This window comes from Pholcus phalangioides, unplaced genomic scaffold (assembly GCF_987345545.1).
Source record: "Pholcus phalangioides strain wild (caught in Gottingen) unplaced genomic scaffold, Ppha-v1.0 ptg000010l_1, whole genome shotgun sequence".
NCBI classification, from domain to species: Eukaryota; Metazoa; Arthropoda; class Arachnida; order Araneae; family Pholcidae; genus Pholcus; species Pholcus phalangioides.
In genome coordinates, this window is record NW_028301603.1 from 21949701 (window position 1) to 21974812 (window position 25112).

The following is a 25112-nucleotide window of genomic DNA, read 5'->3' on the forward strand; positions in this document are numbered from 1 at the left end:
CTATTGACTTACATGACTGCCATTGACTTACATGACATCAGGGCTTGGGGGGATGAATCTCCAAAAATTTACATGCCTAGTCTGGCCCTTAAAATAACACATACCAGAATCGGTTTTTATAAGCTAGCATGTGGTTGAAAAAAGAAATGCATGCTTTGTCTAAATATTTGCATACCCTATGCATGTCAGAGTCAGACATTAGATTTGTCTAGCCCAGTTTTGGATAAATTTTTCTAATAGACACTTAAGGTTTACCTTGGGGTATAAATATTCCTTGTTATAAACTATTACTTGACTAATTGAAAACCTAGGGTCTTTTTTGTGTGAGCAAATTATTTGCAAAATTGTTTAAATGTCTTACATTTTACTCAACTTATTAATTTAGTTGTCGCTGTTGATTGTTTTCCCTCTGAAGAATGCTTTATATTTGTGAAAATAGACGTATAACAATTTTCCACACACATGCAAATATATATTTTTATGAAATGGGTTTGTTTTCATTCTCAGATTCGGTTAGAACAAGAAAGAAAGGAAAAGAAAAAACAAAAAGAGAAAGAAAAAAGAGAGCGTTTGAAAGCTGAAGGCAAATTGCTGTCAAAAGCACAACGTCAACAGAGAGCCAGGATGGAAGCTACTTTAGCAGCTCTCAGGCAGCAAGGTACCTTCTAGTTTTCTTGTTTTGAGGTTTAGTAAATTTTATTGAACACTGTTTTATACTCTTAACCTGTTAAAATTTAATGCAACAATTTTAATACCTTGCTGAATCTTGAATTCAGCAAAAAATTTCATTTCACTTTTTTTGCTTAACTCTTTTTTCATGTTGCTAAAAGTTGGGCATTCAAAGCCTTCACCTTTTGAAATGAAATTTTGGTTTATTGGTTCTTAGAAATGATAAATTGTTTCGACATCACTGTAGATTTTTTGATAGAACAAACTTTTTCTTCTTTCTGTATGTATGATTTTCAGAAAGATTAATTAGTTTCATAATAATGGGTATAATACATATACAGTCGAGTTTGCTTATAACATAACCCCTTGATGATTTGAGAAGTTTATGTTGTAAGCAAGGTCTTGAAATTAGATTACGTAGCAGGTGTATACATACATAAAGTGCATTATTGAGATTGTCACAGACAAAGTAAGCTTGTGGAGCTTGTGATAAAATTAAATATAGAATGAGTATATATTTTTTGGTTGATATATGTGTCGAGGAATTTTAAAAATTTATTAGAGTATATGATATACTGAACATGCATAAATTTTTGCTTAATTTAATTGATTTCGCTGATATTATTTGGGACTATACTAATAGTTTTCATTCGAAGTTGGCATCATATTTATAATTAATTTATAAAGAAGCAACCAGTATTCATAAATTTTGCCATCAATTAGCATGCTCTTGCATATTCTTTCAACAAAGATTTGATTCTTTTAAAACAGAATAATGTTCTGCTTTACCTGATCACAACAGTTGTTTTTTTATCACTGCCATCTACCAGGTGATCTAAAAGTATCAGAAAAAGTAAACATTCATTTGAAAAACAAACTGATGATTTGAAAAGCATCAACGATGCAGTTTTCACAGAAACAGGATTTTTTTTTTTTTTTTTACATAACAAGTAATTTCCTGTAAAATATAGTAGCCTATGTACTGACAAGCAGAGCTTTCTAGCCATCCATCACAGGCGTGGATCCAGAGTAATATATTGAGGAAGGCAAATTAGTGGGAGTAAAAGCTGTATGATGAATATGCGTCCCATATTTTACAAGCAAAACCATTATTTTCAATTGCATTTCTGGCTCTTAGAAGCTATCTTTATCTACCTTCGAATATACTTTACCCTTAAAATCATACTTTTTCTTTCTCTCTCTCTCCTAAAAGGAATTTTCAATATTTAGGAAGTTATTTTTAATTTATTTTGATGCTTTGTTCAGGTGTTGAGGTTCCACAGATAGGAGAAAAGAAAGAGCGAGCTCCTCGGCTTGGTGACAGACAGAGAGTCAAGAAAAAATCTAAAGACTCTTCTAGTGAATATCTTTTTTTTTTGCTCAATTTTTGTTTTATTATTTCTGTAATACTTTGACTTTTAGAAGATGAAATGCAGTGAATAAGTGTATTCTCCACTAAACGCGGGTATGTTCAGCTTCGGGAGTTTGAACCCACTTGACCCAGTGACAGAGTTTTGCACTTGAGATGCGTAGTTGGAGTCCGGCGCCTCCATCATCATCTTGGCATTGATGAATCGGTTCAGCTTCGATTTGACGTCAAAATACTGATCTTCGACTTCTCTCATCTCCGATACCTCGTCTGGAAGGGCTTGGTCATACTCAATGAACCTTTTGAAGGCATCTTCAATCTGTTCTAGTCTCACCAGGACTGCTTCCATTGATGTAGAGTCCTCCAGCGATGCTACGAAACTGGCAATGCGAGTCAGAGAGGCCTTTTCTCGTCCTCGTAGCTTGACGATTTCCGTCTGAGTCGGCATTTTCAGGCAAGATCATCTAATTCAGATTTGGATCCCGGTCGAGCCCCCAAAAAATGTTCTGTTCGCGTCTGCGAAAGAATGGAATTCCCGGTTTAAACGAAACAACAAACTTTATTTAATTCCGAATTGATCAGATGAAAAATGAACCAGTCATGCTTCTCGAACGGCGGTAACAACAACACTATTCGGACACACTTAGTGCCGAGGACCAAACATCCGCATGAGAAAATTAAAGAAAAAATATATTTAAAAAAAAAAAAGTGAACACAACGCCATCTGCTGGCTTATTACTGAACTGTAAACAATAAGGTCATTATGACTGGTCGCTTATGTGATGGTGCAAAGTAGCATTAATTTTTCATTGTTTTTTCCTAAATTTGTTTACATTTGATATTACATTGAATATTTGTTCACTTGAAACTAATCAGCACAAATAACCAGTGTAGAATAAAATCTTAACTCAACAAAATCGTTTAATGTTGTTCGATAATGAATTCATCAACAGTGCTTGTATAGCCTTCATATTTTTCTATGGCATAGGTTATGGGTAGCAGACCCTAGGACAAGAGTGACGAACCTGTATCACTCAGTGGCATGCAATGGTGCTGAGTGGCAAACCAAACAGAGGTTTTGCTGCAAACATTTTTGAAATGATAGGGTAAATATTCGAAGATACTGCAGATGTTTCATGCATCGCTGCATGACTCTGCAATTGCAAGAACTTAAAGTTGTAAATTAAGGCTTCTCCCTGATGTCAGTCTGTATTGTATAATAGCCTAAACAAGTTTTCTTCAACCTTTTTACACCTGCTGAGCTATGAAAATAGTTGAACATTTTCACAGACTGGCAGAAATGTGATAAATAGTTTGAAGACTCGCTGACCACTTGGCAAATAAAAAAACTATATATAGACTATTTTATTTATCAAATCCCTAAAATTAAATAGCTGCTACATGAACTGGGCAAAATATTTCATTGACCGGCTCGAGCAGGTCTGAAGCCAGAAATTTTGTTCGGGACCACTTGTATTTCAGGGAGGGGGGGGGGGCAAGGTGATGGAACAATAGATTTCCCCATCTTTTCTCATTTTTCAGTCATTTCTTCATATTTGAGCGGGGGGGGGGACTAGACCCCAAATCCCGCTCTTGCTATGTCCTTGGGCAGATTTCCATGGATTGGCAGTTGAAGAGTATTGACCTAAGCCATATTGACAAATTTCAAGATCGGCAGCTATGTTCAAAGTCCCTTAAAGTATGAGTTCATGAAATCAAGGAATGAAAAAATTACCAGAACAGAATATAGTTGTATCATTCTTGACTTTTTCTTGTAGAAGCAGAATCCAACAAAATGGAGCAAGCTGAAGGAGAAGTTACAGAAGAAAAAAAAGACGAGCATGCTCCCAATGTTGAAGCACCCGAAGAAGAACCTGCAGAATCGTCATCATCTGAAGAAGAAGATGATGATGTTAAGGATGCCTGGGACGAGACTTCTGAGGAAGAGGAAAGTAAATCTCCTTCTAAAAGAGTGAAAATTTTGATCAAGTCGAAACGAAAAACTGAAACTGAGGATGAGTCTGAAAGCAGTGAAGAAAGCAGTGATGAAGACGAAAGCGATGATGAATCTGAATCCGATGAAAGTAGCAGTGACAGTGAAACTGAGAGTAAAAGTAATGAGGAAAAGCTACGAGAGAGAGCAATCGAGCGCATTAGGGTAAGTTTTTTTTCCTTTGCCATAGACTATTTCTCACAAATTAGGATACCAGTTTGAAAAATTGTTTGACACAGATCAGATTTTAAATCAAAATAATTTTTTGACAACACATGTGACTATAGTATTCAGTATCTCATTGCAAAGAAAAAAAATTCATTGCATCTAATAACAAGAGTTGGACCTTGGTATGTCAGTTGGTGTAACAATTGTGTTCTGAACAGGGAGTACTAAAATTGTTGTATAATATGGCAAAAATTAGTACAGCTTGGGATCCCATCAAGCTGTTGCATTACGTGAGGTGCCATTTTTAGTCATCACAACAAGTTCTACAGGTAAAAAAGCAAATGATGAGCATTTGAGAAAATTAGGGTGCAAAAAAACCCCCGCAAAAACTGATTCTTTCTCAATGAAAAACATAAGTAGCTGATAAATAGTTTTAAAAATATTGAAAACACATTAGAGAGACTAGGACAACTTGTAAGGACTCCAAAACGTCCAAAGTCACTAATGCCAAATGTCTTATTAGGAATGTGAGTTATTAAATATTTTTATATGCATTGAATAATTAGGAAACCCCCATTAAAAGCCAATGTAAGTAACATTAAGACTGGTAAAATCATTGTATTTGCAGATGATGATGTACTTTTCTACTCAACTGATGACAGTCATTCACTAGCAAATTTGTGATAAACACTAATTTATTGATAATTTGTAATTGGTTTATCAGTAACAACTTACAAATAAATATAACAAAAACTAAGTTTATGTACTCCTCTATAGCTAATATATGCTTTGACCAAAATCTAATTTTTCATAATAATAATTGCCAAAATATTTCTACTTCTAACTGCCTGAGTCTTGAACAGGTTTCCATGATAAAATACTTATAGTCTGTTTCAGGTTAACTTTGCAGTGAAGAGAAAGGTAGAGAGTGTATTCCTTCGCCGCAAAATATAGTTCTCGCATATCGGAGGTTTAAGATGAACCTTTATACAGAATATTTCAATTTTTTCTATGATTTTGAAAAAAATACTGAAAAAAAATCATTTTGAACCGATGTTTACTTGTTTAAAATTTTTAAATTATAAAAAATATTGGTAACCATTATTAAAAATCCATAGCAACGCAACGACACTCTGGCGCGATATCCTAGAAATTTTCCCCGCCAATATCACTGTCGTGTTTTTTTTCGTTACCCAATTATATACTGTATATATACATTTTTTTTTTTCGTTATTTGGTTGAATTTTCCATAACGATACAATTTTTCATTCAGTTTTACATGCAGGTATAGGCTTACATAAAAACGAATATTCAATCAGTTTTATTTTCTCCTAAAAATAGGCTTCAGTGAGTTCAGATATTCACTCATAGATTACAAGAAGTGTTTCTCTTCCACGAGAGTGCCGATACTATTGTGATTTGTGAGAAGCCCTCTATGGGTGCAGAAGTTTTGGTTATAGGTCCTCCTTTTTTTAATTATTTATTTTTTGCCATGTTTATGGGATAGTTTTAGTTTCCGATCACGGAGAGTGTTGACAGAGTCGCGACTTCCACTCACACAAACGGACGCCATCTTCCACCCACCTGTTTCTCCTCATGCCCCTTGCCTTTAGCGTCTCTTCAGATACAATAAATGAGGGGGGGGGGGTCCACAGTGGTTTGGGCTTTCATCTGTTATGTGACAGTTGTGTCTTAATTTTCACCAGAGATAGCCACGCTAAAGTTCTCTGCTCTTCCATTCCTGAATACTATATTTTTGGTTTTTGAATATTCGTTGTAAACAAAACTCCATAAGAATAATCCGTAATAACCATGAGCAGCACATCAACCGTAATAAAAGACTAAAGCTGTCGGGAAAACAAGTGGCATCGACGTATACCGTTCGGAAAAAGGGGGGAGGTCGAGCGACGGAAATTTCGGCAAGAAAAGTGAGTAAAAAAATTCTAAACTTTTCCGTATCATTATTATTATTTGGTGCTATTCCTGCATTTACACGTGAAAACAGAGTTAACCTGCTTCTTCTTAATTTATTTAACATTAATTTTTTCCATATAAATTGAAGAAAAAATTAAAAATCCCCCAAGTTTTTGAGAGCCATGGTTAATATACAGTATTTTAAAATTACACGTTGCTTTCATAATATTGTTTAGATTTTTTTTTTTGTAAATAAATTTCAGCTGAGGGAAGGGAAATATTGCAGAAAAATATATGACTTTTTTGAAATTTTTAATGTTACTTACGGCACATCAATGAAGAGTAAGTGACACGCTGATAGAAGATAATTATTTTTTTCTAAATTTTAAAACATTTTCTAATCAAAAAAAAAAACAAATTTCAAAACCAGATTTCAAAAACCTCACTTTAATTTCTGAAAGTATCAGCAATGGTTTTCTTTTAATTCCATAATTATTACTAATTTAACTGTGCAATTACGTTAAACGTAAAAAATATTTTTCTCAGTGAGATTGGCGAGAATCGGCCATACCTTACCGAGGCCGCGCATCGATACATTGGTTAAGAGGCTTTCGTTCCCATAGCAACGAGTGATGCGGTTCCCTCGTAGCTTCCCCTTCACTGCAAAGTTAACCTGAAACGGACTATAGGTGTATTCACATTAATCACATTCTCAGATGAAAGACTTGTGTAAAATATTTGCCAAACAAACCTTGATATATAATTAACCCTTAGCTGTCCAGAGGTTTTTTTTAGCACTCCATTGGCACAGTTCATACTTTGTAGCACCTTCTCTGACATTCCCCCACAGTAAAGAAGGCTCCTGAATGTTTGTCCCTTTGCAGTTTTTGTATAGCTGATCAGTTGTGCTAAGATGCAGAATTCATGCAGAGGCCTTCCTATTATTGTAATGGGTCATTGTAACAATGAAGTACCATTGTTTCCAGCTGCGGTCCTATTAGTCCACCTCAACTTGGGACTGTAAAAGTTTAACCCATATATATAGATCAGTCCTTCATGTTAACGCTATACTACTCATTATTGCATTCCCTACTATTATAGCTGTGACAGCTTATTGATTTAGCTGTCTGGGAGGTTTTAAAAGATTGCTGTTGTGATTTATTTCATTATAAATCAAAATTATAATTATCCATCTCCTCATAATTTTAAAAAGTTATGCTATAAAAAACTGAGCTTGTGTCAAACTTTTTTCATTGATCAATAACTTTTCTCTCATTTTTTTAGAAACGGCGGGAAGATAATGAAAATAATAGGAATATATCAAAGCTTAGGTCTCCAGTTGTGTGTGTGCTAGGTCATGTAGATACAGGAAAGACAAAGATCCTCGATAAAATAAGAAAAACTAATGTTCAAACTAATGAGGTTGGTGGTATCACTCAGCAGATTGGTGCTACAATGGTCCCTCAAGAAGCTCTGAAGGAACAATGCAAAATGGTTAAAAGTGTAAGAATTTATTGTATGATTGCTCATTTTTCCATTTCTCTTGCAACACTTTGATACATAAATTTGGTCAGTGTAACTTAAATTATTTAACTTCTTATTTCAGTTTCTCGAATTGGAATTGAATGTTCCCGGGCTGTTGATCATCGATACACCTGGTCATGAGTCTTTCAGTAATTTGAGATCACGTGGGTCTTCACTTTGTGATATTGCAATTTTAGTGGTAGATATCATGCATGGACTTGAACCTCAAACGATTGAGTCGCTGGATCTCTTGAAACAGAAAAAGACTCCATTTATTGTTGCATTGAACAAGGTAAAAAAACTTGTGTTTTATCAACTTCTTTGTGATTGCATGGTTTAATGCAATCACAAAAGGTAAACCTTTGCAGAAAGTCACTGATGAATCAAATTTCTCTCCAGATCGATAGGCTTTATGAATGGAAATCAGTGAAAAGTAAAGATATACAAGATGTCATCAAAGGACAGTCGAGAAATACAAAAATGGAGTTTGATGACCGTGTGAAAGACATTATCCTCCAGTTCGCTAATCAAGTAAAATTAGCAAATAATATCAACTATACATAGCAAAAAAAGTTTTTCAAGTTTATAAGTGGGCTTGGTTGTGTCCTTTTAAAATGAAAAACCAATTTTTTTTCAGGGTTTGAATGCTGTATTATATTACGATAACAAAGATCCAAGGTCATATGTCTCTATGGTACCGACATCCGCAATCACAGGCGATGGAATGGGCAATCTAATGGCTCTTGTTGTACAGCTGACGCAAAGTATGATGGCCAAGCGCCTAGCTTTTTCGGAAGAGCTTCAAGCAACTGTATTAGAAGTAAGTATGAAACTAAAGGTTCTTATTTTGACTTTGTTTTTGTGCCAGCTAATCTTTATGCCTTCTCAATATTGGTGATGTATCGTAACACAGAACAGACCAGGCATTACGTGATAGACAAGCATAAAATGTATTAATGGAAACACTACATTAACATGAAAACAGGACATCCACATAAATAAAATAGCACAAATGCAGCCATGTGCATATCATACCAACTCTATTTTTGATGAAAGTCTGTGCTCGAAGTGCCATCTATGGATCTTAAAATGTTACAAAGCTCAATTATACTCAGATGTAGCAGTCAAGCAGTTAAGGAAAAACTGACATTCTGCTTTAATTGATTTTACAATGATTCTCTCTGTCACTAGTGTGAAAACTAGCGGAATTTCTTGTGGCATACCTGCTGCAAGTTGGCCATTCCTGCTTTAAATATTTGATTCATGCTGAAAAGTTTATGTTGTAATAATGAATATTGTTTGTTATATACTGTTTTTATTTTCCTTTTTTTCCTTCAAGGTCAAAGCAATATCTGGTTTAGGCACTACAGTTGATATAATTCTTGTAAATGGTCGATTGCACGAAGGTGATACCATACTTTTAGCAGGATATGATGGTCCTGTTATCACTCAGATACGTTCCCTACTTATGCCACAACCACTAAAAGAGCTTAGAGTAAAGGTGAATATGTATATATTACTATCCTTGTTAGTGTTAAATAATGCAAAACCATGGTTGGGACATAACTAGTATCAGAAATGGGTTCAAACTGTTCAAAAACTGGTTTAAACTGAAAAACTGCCAAAAGCATCAAAAACTTTCAATCAATGATTAATATACGTATATTTTTTTCATACTAGATAACATACCCAAATTTTAAGCATCTATAACTTCTATATCCCTTTTATACTCTGGATTCACAAATGTGGTGGTTTTTTTCTCACTGTAGAATTTTTTCATGCTAGATATGTTGATAAGTAATACCCTTTTTTTATGCAGAATGCAGTGTTTTACAGTTCAAAATATTAATTTGTTACAATTATCACATGCAAAATATTAATTTTCATACTCAAAATTTTACACTCTGCACAAGATTCTATTCCATACCAAAAACTACGTTACTGCATAGTTTTGAATGAGGCCCTCACACGGAGAAACTAAAATTGAACTCGAGTTGCCTCAACTTCAGAGTTGCATTGACTTGAATGAGTCGAGTTGCCCATTCTCCCTCACATGGTGCTACTAAAAAAAATATTCAAAGCCCGGGAAACTGAGTAAAAACAACACAGTCTATAGTTTTTATCTTCTGGTACTATCTTGTTAACCGGGATAGGAAAAATGGAAATTTGTGAAAAGTAAATAAAAATCATTACAAAGAAATAACTAAAGTAGTTTCTGTTGTATTAGTGAAATTGCTACAGAATTTAAACTCACAGGTAAATACACAATTTCTTTATTTAAATTGATATAATTTTGAAATGACAATAAAATTATATTATTTTTTAGTATAATTTCATTTGTTTGGAGGGATTTTAATGGAAAAAATTTTCGCAATAAAATGTCTGTTTCCTCAATAAATATGCCTCTCAGTACATATATGTTGGATTTATTTTTATATTAGATTATTGTTTATTACTTAAAGTATTGTCACATAGGATTTTGAGTAGTTTCATGGACATGAAAGGGCGAAAGCTGCAGTTCCAAGAGGCAAAAGACAAACTATAGGCAAAACTAGAGACAAACAACATGAATTGTTGTTTGTTTCAGGGAATGATTTTCTCCAAATACTCCCACACAGATGTGCGTGTAGGTGACCCAAATTACAGACATTCCAAACAAGGGGGAAAATCGAGGAACATCCCTATAGAACTACCTATACTCCCTACTTGCTTAGGTACATGTTGTGGAAATAGACCGTATTTTGAAAATTCCTAGAGAGAGGTGCTTACCCAGGGATGTCTTAAGAGTATCATGGACCCTTGAGCCATGTGTTTTTTTCTGAGGCTCTACTTGGCAAATTCACGTGGTTACTCCTAAAATTTTTTTACCAGATATAATTTTTATGATGCCCCATCTTCTTTTGAAACTCCTCTTCCCCCCCCCCCGGGCTGTGCCCACGTGTTAAGGCAGCACAGGCCCATCATTTGGATGGGGGAGGGTCACCCCCCAGCTTTTTGATGTGACAGTTTAAACAGTCAAAAACTGTCGGGTGTCAAAAACCTACCAACCCTGTTCAGAATATCTTGCTTGTAATTTTGTAATTTTTTTTTCTCCAATATTTGTAATGTTTTTCATTTGTGTATGGGTAAGATTTAGAATTGATGCTGCAATTTTTGAAATTTATGCATAAAGAAAACAAAGGAAGCTAAATATTTTTTTAATTTTCGTTTCCAAATTTCTTTTAAAATTTGTTTCCTTTATACCATCAAGAAAGCCAAAATCATCTTTGTCCCTACCATCAAAATATTTGATACCATAGGCAAAATATTTGCCTATCAAGCATGATTGATTGAGAAATATGATAGGACCTCCAAATATCTGAGGTACTTAATACTGAGGTGGCTTAATCAGGGAAGTGACCGTAATTTTTTTTTCTTTGAAAAGGGGGGCAGTGAGAAGAATTTAACTTTGCAAGAGACAAGCCTAGAAAAACAACTTAAACCTGTTATTCATGAGCACCTTCATGCTCCTCGAATCATTTAAGAGTGCTCGATGACAGAAGACATCGAAAGTCTATTGTTTTCAAAGTACTCTCTGTAAAAACAGTCTTTGATTATGTTGTAAATCGTCAATATATTACAGTACTCCATGTAATTTTAATGTTATGCTTAGTGTATCATTTTATTTGTATTATACAGTAATTAAAAATAACTTTTTGTGAACATAAATTTCCACTATTTTATAGCTTTTTTTATTTAACATAAAAATTCTGTAAGGTCTAGATTATCTGAGACAGGTTTGGTTCACATTAGCTCAGATAACTAGGGTCCAAAAATTGTCATCAGTATTTTTGTTTTTGATTGCCTACACACAAATCATGTCAAATTGCCTGTTTGCTCAGGTTTTTATTCTTTTTCCATCTGACATTGATAACTGGTTTTTTCTGTATATCTGTATGAAAAGTTTTTTTTTCATGTTTGCTTTTTGTCTAACATTATATCAATTAAGTTTGGTGCCATACACATATATAGAGTCCGTATCAAGAGTATAAAGAGGTTGAAGGTGCTCAGGGTGTAAAACTTACTGGAAAAGATTTAGATAAAGCAATTGCTGGTCTCCAGTTACTAGTGGCACAACATCCTGATGAAGTATCTATTTTGAAGGTATGAAATTTGTGTTTCAATAATCAATTATAATCTATATATTATGTCTTCTTGCAAATTTTAAGCATCTATAACTTCTATATCCCTTTCAGCCCCTGCATTCACAAATGTGATTTTCTTTTCTCTCTGTAGAATTTTTTTCCCCTCAAATTTAAGCGAGTTAAACCTTGACTTAAAAGATTGTGTAAGTTTCGAGAGGTGAATATGAACTTGGGGGGGGGGGGGCTTTTATCAGTGGGTAGCACTTAAAGTTGAACTTTCATGGGATTTTTTGATATTTCTTCAAAGAGAAAATGCCTCCTGGCAAGTGATTTATTTTACAGTGAGACTCGCTTATAGCAAAGTCGGAAAAAAACAGTGAAACTATTCGTTTCACGTAACTGTTGATATATATCCATACCAGTTTTGAAAATGATTTGTTCAAGCAAATTGTGCAAAATTTGCATACACGATAAGCATTTTTCAATATTTTAAGTATATTCTTAAAATAAAGATTAAACTAATGTATTTAGGAAAAAAAAGTTAAAATTTAATTTAAATCTTACAGTAATTCAAAGAAAATATCTGTCACTTTTTTTTTGTCTTTTTTAGCAAGAGCTGGGTCACTGTGACATATTTTCGCCTGACTTTTTTAGACCATTCAAAAAGAAGTGCTTCCACATCAATATCTCTCAATATCAATATCTTATATGAATCTCTTCTTAAACCATCCAAGAACTTTCTCTTCAATTTGTCTTTGTTCCAAGTCATTGATAACTATGTTGAACCTCGAATCTTTTTTAATGCCTCACTTGTTTTCCCCTCAATTTTTGGCTATCAACCAGCCTATAGCTGCAATTTTCAAAGCAATGGTTATAATAGTGTTTTGCACTTTTACATTCTCAAAATTAACTCGTACATAATGACTCTACCACAACCAGCACTCAAATCTACCTAAAGATGTTCAAATATGCACAGAAGGTGGTTTTTAATTTTGGATTCTTGGGAACAAATAGCATTAAGAGATGCAATATGAAAAACTTTGCTATATATAAAAATTCTTAATATCCAAGTTTGGATAAGCGGTCTGACTGTATAAAGTTTAGAATAAAATTCTGGAAAAAAAAATTATGTGAAGATGAATACCCTGCATAATACATATTTTGGCTGAAAAAATTTAAAAGATTTGCCAGTCATTTGTGTTTTCAATGCAGTTTTGCAAATCAAAAATATCTTGTAAAAATACAACGGTGCATAATCATATCTATGTATACGGATATACTGTGAAAATATCCTATGTAACAATACTCTTTATAACTACAATTGCCAATGCAACTACATTGCTCCATGGTCCTGATGCATTTTTCAAAATGTTAATATATTGCATTTAATTTATATGACGATAACTTTATAATGATACATTTGTCTGATTCCTTGGGTATTATTATATATCTGTTTTGCAGTGTATAGATGTGACTTTTCTGTATCCACTTTTTGCTATAAATGCCCCCAATCTTCACAAGGAGCATGTGGAATAAGTGAAACCTTGATACAACGATACACTGCGGACCAAGAGAAAATATCGTTGTGGAGAGGTTATTATGTTGAGGGTTAACATCACCACCACCAAATTTATATTGTCGTTGGAATCTCTTCTGAATTAGCATTGTTGATACCACGTAAAATGCATTTGTAGGTATTTATTCACGGCAAACTATTTAATTGAACAGTTGATTTAAATAAAATTCAGTTAGTTGTTTCACCCTGTAAAGTAGTAAAGTAGCTTCACAGCAACTTCATTAACACTTTAAGAGATCAGATAGTGCAAAATGTCGATGTTACTAAACATCCTCGAAAGAACAAGACCTGGTGAAGAATTTGAAAATATATCAAATCAAAATTTTGAACAAAATATAAAAAATATTGTAGCAGTTATGAAATCTCCTCAAAGACTATTTTTATGAGAATTTATTGTAGGAAAGGATATCATTGTATTGAGAGGATTATGACTGTAGGGGGATTTATTGTTATATCGACATAGCTGCCAAGTCTCCCGAATTTTAGCTTCATCCCACGATCTCCCAAAAAGTTCTTAAACCTCCCGAATTTTTACAAAAATCACAAAAAATCCCTAATTGTCCCTAAAAATTCTCTACTTCATTTAAAAAAATCCCCACTTATGAAAACAATCCCTAAGGAATTTCTTGTGGGGCATGAAGCCCATCGAGATTATATTATAATATAAGCTTGATGATGAAGCCTCTTTTTTTTCTTCTCCTTTCGAAATGACGTCAAACGTCGTAAATGGGGAAATTCCCTTTTTAAGGAAGTTTTACAACCCCTCTGATGGTAACAAGAAAGTTGTTTGTCTTATCGTGAAGGGAAATAGCTTAGCAGCCAATAGTCCTGGGTAATAATTGAAAATTATAGTGACGTGCATATGGTCAAATTTTCTTTTGTTGAAGTTACATATGTGCGATATAACAAAACATGAATACTGATAAGCAAAACATATTTAAACAATTTTAAAGATACTAATTCCAATGCATTTCCTTTTATCACACGTTCCAGAGAAGGGCCGACTTTTCCTTTTTGTACAAGTTGTGTTACGGACATAAACATTGGTCATGGAAAGACTGCCATCATCACTCATGTGAAATTTAAAAAAAAAAAACCCATCAAGAACACACAAAAAGTCAGTGTTCTTCAAAAATTGACGCTTTTTTCCCTTCATCTTCCGATGATTTTCGGGTGGTTCGCGCAGAATGTTTGTTCACAGCGTTTCTGATTGAACACAATATTTATTTATTTTTTTAGATCACCATTTTGAAGTTTTGGCTTCCAATTTCACTTGTTTTTTGCATAGGGATTTTATTCCCAAGGGTTTAATTTCCATGTGTGTAAAATTCCTATTTTAATTTGACTAGTTTTTCAGTAGGGATTTTATTCCCTACTCTTAAACTTTTATGTGTGTAAAATCCCTATTCTATTTGGAAAAATCCCTTTCGTATTTATTAGGGAGTGGTTTTAGCATGAAATACGGGTTCACGCGAAAATCTCCCAAATTTTCATTTTCAAAAGTTGGCAGCTATGTATCAAGTATCATTGCAGCAAGGTTTCACTTTAACCCATCCTTTGATTCTAACAGAGATGAGAAAAGAAAAACTGGTGTTTTTGAGAATTTTGTTTATTTTATAATGAAAGTTTCCTAAATAGCAGCTCGCTATAAACAAATAATTTTTGTACCTGTAACATTAATTATTAGCTCTTTTTGACAATCATTTGCAAATCACTTGTAATAGCAAGATTATCATTATAAGCCATACTCATTATTACAGACTTTCACTGTATTCAAAAATTATTAACATAAGCACATCAATACATTTGTTCTAAAATAGTACTTGCAGTGTTTCATTTCGATACAATTCCATTAACATTTTGTAAATAGTTTCTCCTGAAACCTATGAAGATATCTATAGCATTTCTTTCTCTTTTATTTTTCTAGGATGAAATTAGTTCATCATTTCGAGAAGCGATGAGTAGCATCAAACTTGCAGAACGAGGTGTATATGTGCAAGCCTCTACCCTTGGTTCCCTTGAGGCTCTTCTTGAGTTTTTGCGTTCATCAAAAATTCCAGTATGTTGGAAATTGCAGTTGATATTGCAGCACACATTAATTTATTATTATTTAATACTAATTTATCAATCTAATGTATATAAGTATAATTTGTTATACATCTAATAATAATTCTTTATGCCATATTCACCTGCATTAAATTATGTGCAAAAAAAAAAAAAAAAAGATTGACCAAAATACACTTGGAACCTTCATGTAAAGGAATTTTTAGTTATAGATTTCAAGTAATTCTTGAAAAATCAATTGGCCAATTCTTTTGACCACCTTTATGTTCTGCCTCCTGGAGTCTTTTCTTGTTGCCACAATTTTGATTTTGAGTGTAGTAATGACAAGTGATTTATCCCACCGTTTTGGGATGGTCTGTGATTTCACTAATTGGCAATGTCGTGTTTTTCCAAAGGGGAAAAAATCCGTACACTTTTATTTTCATTTCGGGTTATCAGACATCCTCCATTTTGATATAATTTCAAGCATCCTCCTCCGCATGCATGTGTATTCATTTTGTTGTTTTTTTCCCATGCTTTGACCAATCACCCTCTAAATTCCGAGAATACAAGAGCCCAAGTTGCCTCAAAATAGGGTAGATACTATTGTAACCATAGCCCAGCTTGCTCCTGTATAATATGAAAAAAGACAATTTGAAAAACAGCTCTGGAAGAAGAAAACCACAACATCCATTTTAAGAATGCCTTGTTTGCTCACCAACATCTATTGCCATAAACTGAAGTAGTGGGAGGGAGTGGAGTATTACCTCTTCCATTCAAAAATAAATAAGATTCCAAAAACACTCAATGTTGCTTTCTATAGTGATTTAGAAATTGCCCCCAGCAAAAAATTAAAGCTCCCAAAAGAAAAATATAATCTACTGAGCCAGTAGGAACAGTTCATTATAAGTGAAGGGAGATAAATTGTGGTTTATTTTTTTCTCTTTTCAGCGGTTCTGTTTTAGTGGGAAAAAATTGTGATGATTTTTTTTGTCAGTATAGTGACACCATCTGTTGTGATGACTGAGAAAAATGATGTAATCAAGGATGTGCATGCAGGCATCCTCTTTTCTCAGTTTTCAAAACTGGTAAACCTATTTTTATTAATGTAAAATCCCTAAAATTTTATTTTCATAAATGGAAAATCCCTACAATTTTGCTCACATAAATGAAAAATACCTACTTTGTTTTTTTAAATCACTGCGAAAGTATCCCCTAATTCTCATTCTTCAAAGTTGGCAGCTATGCAGTTATAGTTTTATGTTTTCATTGCTACCTTAATTAGAGATGCCATTGATGCGTCAAATACCCAAAATTTCGGGAAAGGACTCATTAAAAATTTGGTTCCCGTGTCCTCCGGGACATGTTCTTTCCTAGTTCCAAGATTGAAAAAGTAGAGAGGAAAACCTTCCCAACTGTTTTTCCATTTTTTTTCTTTTCACAGTCTTATCACAATTGCAAGCGACCTTGAAAAAGTGATACTGTATTCGTATACTGTACTGCAGCGGTTCTAAACCTTTTTTGACTCGCGGAGCCCTTTTCAGTACATAATTTTTATATTGGAGCTCTATTTGAATCGAGGAGTCCTTTTTGTATATAATTTTTATGGCGGAGCCCCTTAGGCCTGTTTTTTTCATTTATCTGTCTTTACTTAGTTATTTTATTTTCCTTGAGTCACCGCGGAGCCCCTGGGAAGTGCACACAGAGCACCGGTTGAGAACCGCTTCTGTACTGTATTGTATTGATATACACGCGGGTTGTTGAAGATATTTCGTTTCCCTTAATGAGGGGCCGTGTACAGAATTTTCAAACAGAATTTCTGAGTTTTTACTCCCCTGTGGATTTTCTCCCCTCCGGTTATATATCGAAAATTACATACTTTCACGGCTATCTGCCGGCATTCAAAGACAGCAATCTATACAGCATAAATTTGATTTGTTCTTACAAGATTGCCAATGCACATTTTTGAAAAATCGTAAAGGATTTGGAATGCCCGTTCAAAGTGTGAAACATTTAATGAGATTGTTCAAAAAAAAAAAGTGAATCTGTAAAAACTCTACCTTGAATATTCACAGTTTTGTCATCTAGCTGAAAATCACTGGTGTGTACGCAAAATCGGCTTTAGGAGGGGCAGAAGGATTTCTTCCACAGAAATTGTGAATCATTAATGCTCAAAAAGAATTTTAAATTAACATAGTATAAAAGACTGTATTTTCTCCAGTATTTTAATTTTATACAAAAATATTTCTAATTTTTCATTTTCTTGGGGTGGGGGACTCCATACCCCTGATTTTGCCTTTGGTGAAAATCCAAGTTTGGAACCCGCAATTGTGTAGTGGTAATCGGCTAAAAATATGATTTTCTAATTTTGAGTTGGCTATTCCTTTGAAAAAAGCTCTGGTCGCCACAAAATCACACAGACCTACAACACAAATATGTGTACATTAAATTTCAAATCCATGAAAAACCAATTTGGAGGATAGATTCAGGTCCACAAGTAGGGTAAGGGGAGAGCAGGTGGGTTAAGTCCCCCCCCCCCAGGCTCTGGACTAGAGGGGGCTTCGAATTCACCCTTTATAACTGCTTCTTCTATATTACACTGGGTGCCAAAATGTGTGCTTGCCCCATTTGGGAAAGTATCTAGTTGCAGCCCTAGATAGATGGATGGCACCACCTACTGAACACAAAACACACTGAATGCTGGGCACACACACACATAAACTCACTTTGGTTTCACCAACACAAATCTGACATAGCTCCCATATTCAGGTGTGAAAATATGTGGCAGTTAAATGGCGACAGATCAGAATGGTGGACCAACAGGGAGGGAAAATAAAATCATTCTACCAGGAAATCGCTTTGCAATCATTGGTATGAAATCCTTGCTTGTATGAATAGAGAGAATCAGAAGATAAGTGTCTGAGAGAGTGTGTACTGAGAGTGTGTACTGAGAGAGAGAGAGAGAGAGAAAATCTCATTTGCTTTTTTAAATTTAAATCAGAAGATATTATTGAAAGAGCTAAGATTTTTTTAAAGAAATGAAAAATCAATCAAAAGGGAATTTATAGATTGATTTATTAATAAATATATAAATGTGTGCCTCTAACTTTTAATTACAGTGGATCCTGCTTATAACACTTTTCAAAAAACTGTCATAAAAAAAAACTTTGTAAGCAGGAAAACACTTTAAACGGGAAACCTTAATAAGAATTACTTAAAGTTGAAATCATGAAAATCAGTTGTACTAAGTGGAAAAATGTTCTAAATGGGAATGTTATTTACGGGATCAACTGTATATTTGGTTTAGATTTATTATTTGTGCTACATTCCATATGTTAAATTCTCATTAATGGGCTTCTTTGTAAGCTTTTCCTACTAGTAGACAGTGAAAATAAATGAATCTTTTTGGGTAGAACATGTTTTTAGAAATGAATCATTTGATTTACAGAGATACCTCCTTATCCTACCTAGAACATGGCCCGCTGCTTTCTCTCAACAAAAAGATATAAGCAGGTGAGGGGGCATGCTGGAAAAAAAATTCATAGAGATATCAGTGAATTATGGGAAGGGGGCATACTTTTTTTCACGATAATTTTTTTCGCGAGAGACCCACTTTCACTCAAAAGGGAACCAAGTAAATTAAAGTACATTGGCATCTCTGTTAATCTCGATTTATTAGAAATATGGCATTGAGTATGTACATTTACACTATACTGAAGCTTTTAAGTTATAATTTCTTGCTAATTTAGATGCGTTAAATGTAAATAGAATTGTGAAGTATTCATGTATATTTTGATTGTGTTCATTACATGGTTTTTTTTTAACAACAACTAATTGGCTGAACTCAACGAGAAATTAATCATAAGTTTCCTTTCAGTGTTCATAGCAGCTTGGAAAGTTAAAAATGTAAAATATTTGGCAATAGTAGAGAGAAATATGCAAACATTTGGTAGAAGTCAGTGAAAAAACTATTAGCAATTAGCTGTGAATCAGCTGTTGGTAAAAGTTCATATGTTTTAAGTTTTTACACACTGAGCTACATCTAATTTTCATTAAAGAATTAAAAAAACACATTGAAATAAAATTGAATGCTTTGTGTATTTAACTTACCGTCCAAGTTCTAAAATTTTATGACATGGCATTATTCCGGATTACAAATTTTTTTTAGCAAAATTGAAAAAGAAATAAGAAAAATTTTATGATTTAAATAAAATACCTTAAAGTCAGGAAAATAAGTTATCAGATAAACAGGGTTTTATTGAACACAAGGGCAGTAGTTATTGAAATATCCGCAAGAGCTAAAAACGAACTTCTGAAGCTATATTACCCTCTATTATGGGAAATTTCAGCTCTTGTTGAATAATAAAAGTTATTCAAGTTTCCCCCCCCCCTTTTTTTTTTCAGTATTCGGGTATAAGAATAGGACCAGTTGTAAAAAAAGACGTCATGAAAGCATCAATAATGTTGGAGCACGACAGTCAGTAAGTAATATTCTAGCGTTACCATGTATATCTTTGAACAAATGTTGCATCTGTGTGGGTGTTGCATCAAACACTTTCCTTTTCAAATGATCTTCTATTTTATTATTGTAGAAATAAATATTTGCTTATTTGAAATTTTTTTCTAAATGATCATTATATTGGTTCCAAATGCTTGAAAATTTCTTTTAAAAACTGTTACCAGAAAGATTTTTTTAGAAAAGAAATAAATGCTGTGTCGTGCCTATTTTACGCTTCATTGAATTGTGAGTTAAATTTAAAGGATAAAATACAAAAAAAAAAAATGTTTTTTAGGTATGCTGTCATCCTTGCGTTTGATGTTAAAGTTGAAAGAGATGCTCAAGAGTTGGCAGATAGTCTTGGTGTGAAGGTATTCCAAGCTGACATTATTTATCATCTTTTCGACAAGTTCATGGAGTACAGAGAAGAGCTGAAAAACAAAAAGAAGGACGAGTTTAAACATATAGCTGTTTTCCCATGCAAGCTGCGCATTCTTCCTCAATTTATTTTCAACTCGAGAGATCCGATAGTTGTTGGAGTGATTGTTGAAGCTGGTGTTGTAAAAGAAGGCACTCCTCTTTGTGTACCATCTAAAGAAGTGAGTAATGCATATAACATTTATGTTTTCTTCTTAAATCATCACTTGCACTGAATCTCCTCAAATTTATACATTTTTTTACTGTCATATGCAAATTATTACAAAATTTTCTATTTACTATCAATCCATTCTGGAATGGATACATAATTTATTATATTAGAATATATAATAACATTTATGCTGTAATGTAATAATTTATTAACCAACAGGGCCACAACTAGAGGGGAAATTAGGTAGGTCTCACCAGACCGGGTGGGGGGGGAGGGGGTACGAATTTCGCCTGTTGTTAAACTCTCCTTTAACATTACAAGGGGTGCCAAAATGTGTTTACCCTGGCTAACCAAGCATCTAGTTACGGCCCTGTTAATTGACAGCAATATTTTGGCATCCTAAAAGCTTGTAGTACTGAGCTAGAACACATCAGAAATGACTTGGTGAGAAAAACTGATATGAAACAGAACGGTTTACCAGCAAAACTCCCCAAATAGTTTGTTATTCCCACTCACGATCAACTAGATCATACATGCTTAATCCATTATGTGCGTGCGAAATGTGGTTCTCAGCATCATTGTGGCCTGTGAGCTCAAACTTAATTTTGTAAGGATGAACTAAAGCAGCACCTTCTCAGATCACTTGACCCAGCACATTCACACTTCAATTAAGTTGTCTGCAGCACATTTTTCAAACTCATAAGTGGCCCGCAGAACATTTACAGATTACTTAAGTGGTCCTTTTTTCCTCTCCATTGCCTTCAATATACCCATCTAGCATTTGTATTCTATTTTTCTCATAACTATATGCATATTGTTTTCTGACTCTCTCCAAAGTGGCCGTAGTTCAGAAAGTTGTTCAGAGGATATTTGAAACGTTGAGTCTATCAGATGCATTTAGCTCCTAAGAAATGTGGCCATTAGAAAAGGTTTTACTGTATTATCTTAATAAATTTCTGTTAATTTAAAAGGCTTTTTGAATGTCAGTAAGTGAAAATTTCTCTCAAAGGAATTTGTTGTGCTGCCTCCCCCCAAACCCAGTGTGCCCCTTCAAAAGGTTGATCATGCGTACGCTCCTGATACTATATCTCTAAAATAGCTTGCAGCATTTAAAACAGACATACTGTTTGGGAGTCAGTTTAGTTTAACTCATTCTCTAATTAATTTCTGTTGGTTTTATATTTCTTTCACATGAAAAATGTAACTTCCACCATGTTTTCAGATTGGCTGGTCTTTTGATTGTACTACAAACAATCTACAAAGAAAAAAATTTCAAGCCTAGTATATTTAGTGTCCAAAAAAGAAAAAAGATCAGCATGCACACCGAGACAACTGAACTATTCTCACAAAAAAAAATTGCGTGTACATATTCTTGTTTTTGTATGTGTTTTGAATGATTTCGATATATCCAAAGTTCATCACAGATGTCAGAAAAAAAGTGTATTTGTTTTTTTATTTTCTGCAGTTTTTAGAAATAGGAACGGTATCTACTATCGAAGTGAATCACAAGGCAATGGAAAGTGCTCGTAAGGGCCAGGAAGTGTGCATCAAAATTGAGCCTGTTGGAGGTGATGCTCCCAAGATGTATGGGAGGCATTTCGATCACACCGATATATTGACAAGCAAGGTGAGGAATTTGAAGCCATATCTATTTTATCTTTCTAAACGTGAGAATCAAAATTGTATTTGGTATTTCTTGACAACTGATATTAAAGCAGAGTGTGTTGAACAGATTTTGTGCAGTTTTAATAAGCTTTCAAATTAAATGAGACCTGCAATCACCAATAACCATTAAACAAAACTGTCAAATTACCTATCATTACCACTCATAAATGGAAGTACACCAACAACAAAAAAATCACCATCTAGCCCAAAAACGAGGCATGGCAGGAAAGTAACAGGGATTTTCATGAAGGGTGGGCAAAAACGATTTTGCTGTCCCCACTACTGTAAAATTTGACAATTTTAAAACTGTTATTGTTTCCACCTAAAATTTGCCACCCAGGACAGTTACCTCCTTTCCTCTCCTGCTAGTTTCAACCCTACCTATGGTTCTATTAGGTACAGACAAGCATCACCGCTAACCCCCCAGAGAGACCATTTTGGGATGGTGTGCACTGTTTCACAAATGAATGGACAGCCTCGAAGAGTCCTATTAGATCAGATTATTTTGCTTCTTCACTACCAAAATGAAACATTTGGCACAATTCGATGCAATGGTGACAATTTACATTACACTTGTGACATCATTTTCATGGAAAGAACAAAAGCAGCATTCTTTTTTAGGATAAATTCTTTGGAAACAGCTTTCCCTACTTAAAAATTGGGATCTTTCGCGATCACTGTCAGAATTTGGGAGGTATAAGAATTTTTCTGCAGTCCGATGATGGAGTAAAAATCTAGGAGACTTGGTAGTTGCATAATTTGTAAGTTCTGAACATAATCTCATTAGAAAGTTTCCACTCTGTAGTCCAGGCAGAATTGAAGATACATTACGTATATGATAGTCATCATCAGTAGGGACAAATTGATTTCCTCAGTTTAACCAGTTACAACTGAAACCTGGAAGATCACTTCGCCCACTAAGACCTTACAGAAGGAATATCTGGCTTAACACTAGAACGGCAGATATTGGTAATTTTGACTAGAATGGGAAAAAAATCAACATAAATTTTTATTCACAGAAACTTCTTAAATGTGTCTATTCAGTCTCATTTAATTTATTTTTTGCAATAAATTCGTGTGCATGTACAGGTTTTTTGGAATTTTGGATAAAAGGGCTTGTTATGACAAGGTCTGATCCTGTTTTATTACATAAAAAAAGGTTTATGATTTTCTGAGCTCTTGTAATTTGTGGCTTCATTTTCACTTGGCAGTTCACTGACAAGGTTTGAAGTATAATACGCTTGAGAAAGTTGCAGAGATGGCATGTGCAAAATGAAAAAAAAACCATGAATATCTGCCAAATCCTGAGCAACGTAAAATAAATCTGTAAGGCAACTTTTTTATGCTGTGCACTGAATCCTTTTCTCGATGATGCTCATCAATGACACTCAATGGTGGAGCAATAAAATTTTATAATTTCTGGCAGAAATTTCCTTTGTCTGCAATTTCAATTTTGTGTGTGCATGGTACTCAAGAGACACCTAGATTTTCTCTACTTACCAACTGTTAAATTATTTTTTTGCTTAGTCGAAAGCTTGGTAAATAGGTAAAACAGTGGCTCCCTACATCACCCAACAGGGCCTCTAGGCTTGGATCTTAAGTGCGCCCATCTCCTGTAGTGAATTTATAGTATGAAGAAACAAAAATGATAAGAATTGTCTCTGTCCCCAGACTGGAACTCTGTTCATTGGCAGAATCATGAAAAATAAAGATTTTCATCGTGCAACATTGTAGCAGCAAATGTAATGCAGTAAAAATGGAAAATCCATAGAAACGCTGAAATGAATGGTACAAAATGGGCACTGGAGGAAAGCAAATACCATGATAGAACATCTGTTCCTTCAATATTAATGTTCACATTATAAAAGACTTCATTTCAGCATATTTTGCAATTGTGTTAGTTAAATATTTCTATAGCGATAAAAATGTCTGCTAGTGTTATTCTAGGTAAATCTTCATTTCCCCACTAAACTAAGAAACCTAGAGCTGTTATATTTTAGGAATTTAAGAGCCTGAAAAGGATTATGAAATTTCAACAACCTGAAATAAATTATTTGAGCGTAATTGCATGTTAAAGTAGCTTTGCAATCAAAATGACCACTTCCGTCGTTCTAGCGTTAATTCTGCCTCAGTGCCATCTTAATGCACAGTCTGGGACCTCATGATAGTGAAATATGGTTGAGATTTCTGATCTTAGCCACGCAAATTGATCAGCAGATATGATAGCCAGGAATTTACAGGCCTCAGAAAAAGCATATTGCCCGGAGGCCTAGGATGTCTTAAGATGGCTCTGTTCTGCTTGGAGACTTTTTCTTATGAAACCAGTCACAAAAGCCTACATTCTTTTGTAATTAGCTATGCATTTTAAAAAATGATGCTGATATCTGTTGACATGATCTGTATAATATTTATCTTGTTTTTTCAGATCTCTCGGCAATCCATCGACGCATGCAAAGACTATTTCAGAGATGATTTAACAAAAACCGACTGGCAGCTCATGGTTGAACTGAAAAAGACATTTCAGATAATGTGATCATTGAATTTATAGCGATACAACAAATCTTAATAAATTGTTCGAAATTTTAATCGTATAACATGGTTTTTGATCAATGAATTGCAGATGTACTTTGAACAAAATCCATGATGTTTTTGAGACACCAATGAGAAAGCGTATTTATATAATTCGAGAGGAAAATATCAAACTTCAAGACTTGCAAGATGTTGCATGTAAACATACTCGTAAACGTAAAATCTACATGTGTCCTCCATATTATCAGCTTATATTTTCTATAAAGATTTTAGTTTTACACTGTGTATGTGTTTGCATGTACGGGAAATATGGCTTGTCTTTGTTTGATATTGCTCAGAAATCTACAAACTCTCGTTGAACTTGAATTGTTAGGTTTCGAAACTATTTTTATTGCTTGAATTCTTGGCATGACCCAGTGTTCATGATGAATTAAAGAGCTGGTACCTATTC

At 34.1% G+C, this 25112-nt stretch overlaps 1 protein-coding gene across 1 annotated transcript in view; it reads left to right on the plus strand.

Annotated features, from left to right (window-relative positions):
* eIF5B (eukaryotic translation initiation factor 5B) overlaps positions 1 to 25112 on the plus strand; it is a 41992-nt gene extending 16880 nt beyond the window's left edge. The window contains exons 7-20 of the mRNA XM_089237908.1: positions 508 to 658; positions 1936 to 2028; positions 3817 to 4196; positions 7398 to 7616; positions 7720 to 7929; positions 8037 to 8168; positions 8275 to 8457; positions 8977 to 9138; positions 11649 to 11780; positions 15265 to 15396; positions 19785 to 19861; positions 20174 to 20477; positions 21933 to 22094; positions 24558 to 25112. Coding sequence (XP_089094034.1) covers positions 508 to 658; positions 1936 to 2028; positions 3817 to 4196; positions 7398 to 7616; positions 7720 to 7929; positions 8037 to 8168; positions 8275 to 8457; positions 8977 to 9138; positions 11649 to 11780; positions 15265 to 15396; positions 19785 to 19861; positions 20174 to 20477; positions 21933 to 22094; positions 24558 to 24665 — 2445 coding nt within the window. The 3' untranslated portion in view covers positions 24666 to 25112. The remainder of the gene's footprint in view (positions 1 to 507; positions 659 to 1935; positions 2029 to 3816; positions 4197 to 7397; positions 7617 to 7719; positions 7930 to 8036; positions 8169 to 8274; positions 8458 to 8976; positions 9139 to 11648; positions 11781 to 15264; positions 15397 to 19784; positions 19862 to 20173; positions 20478 to 21932; positions 22095 to 24557) is intronic.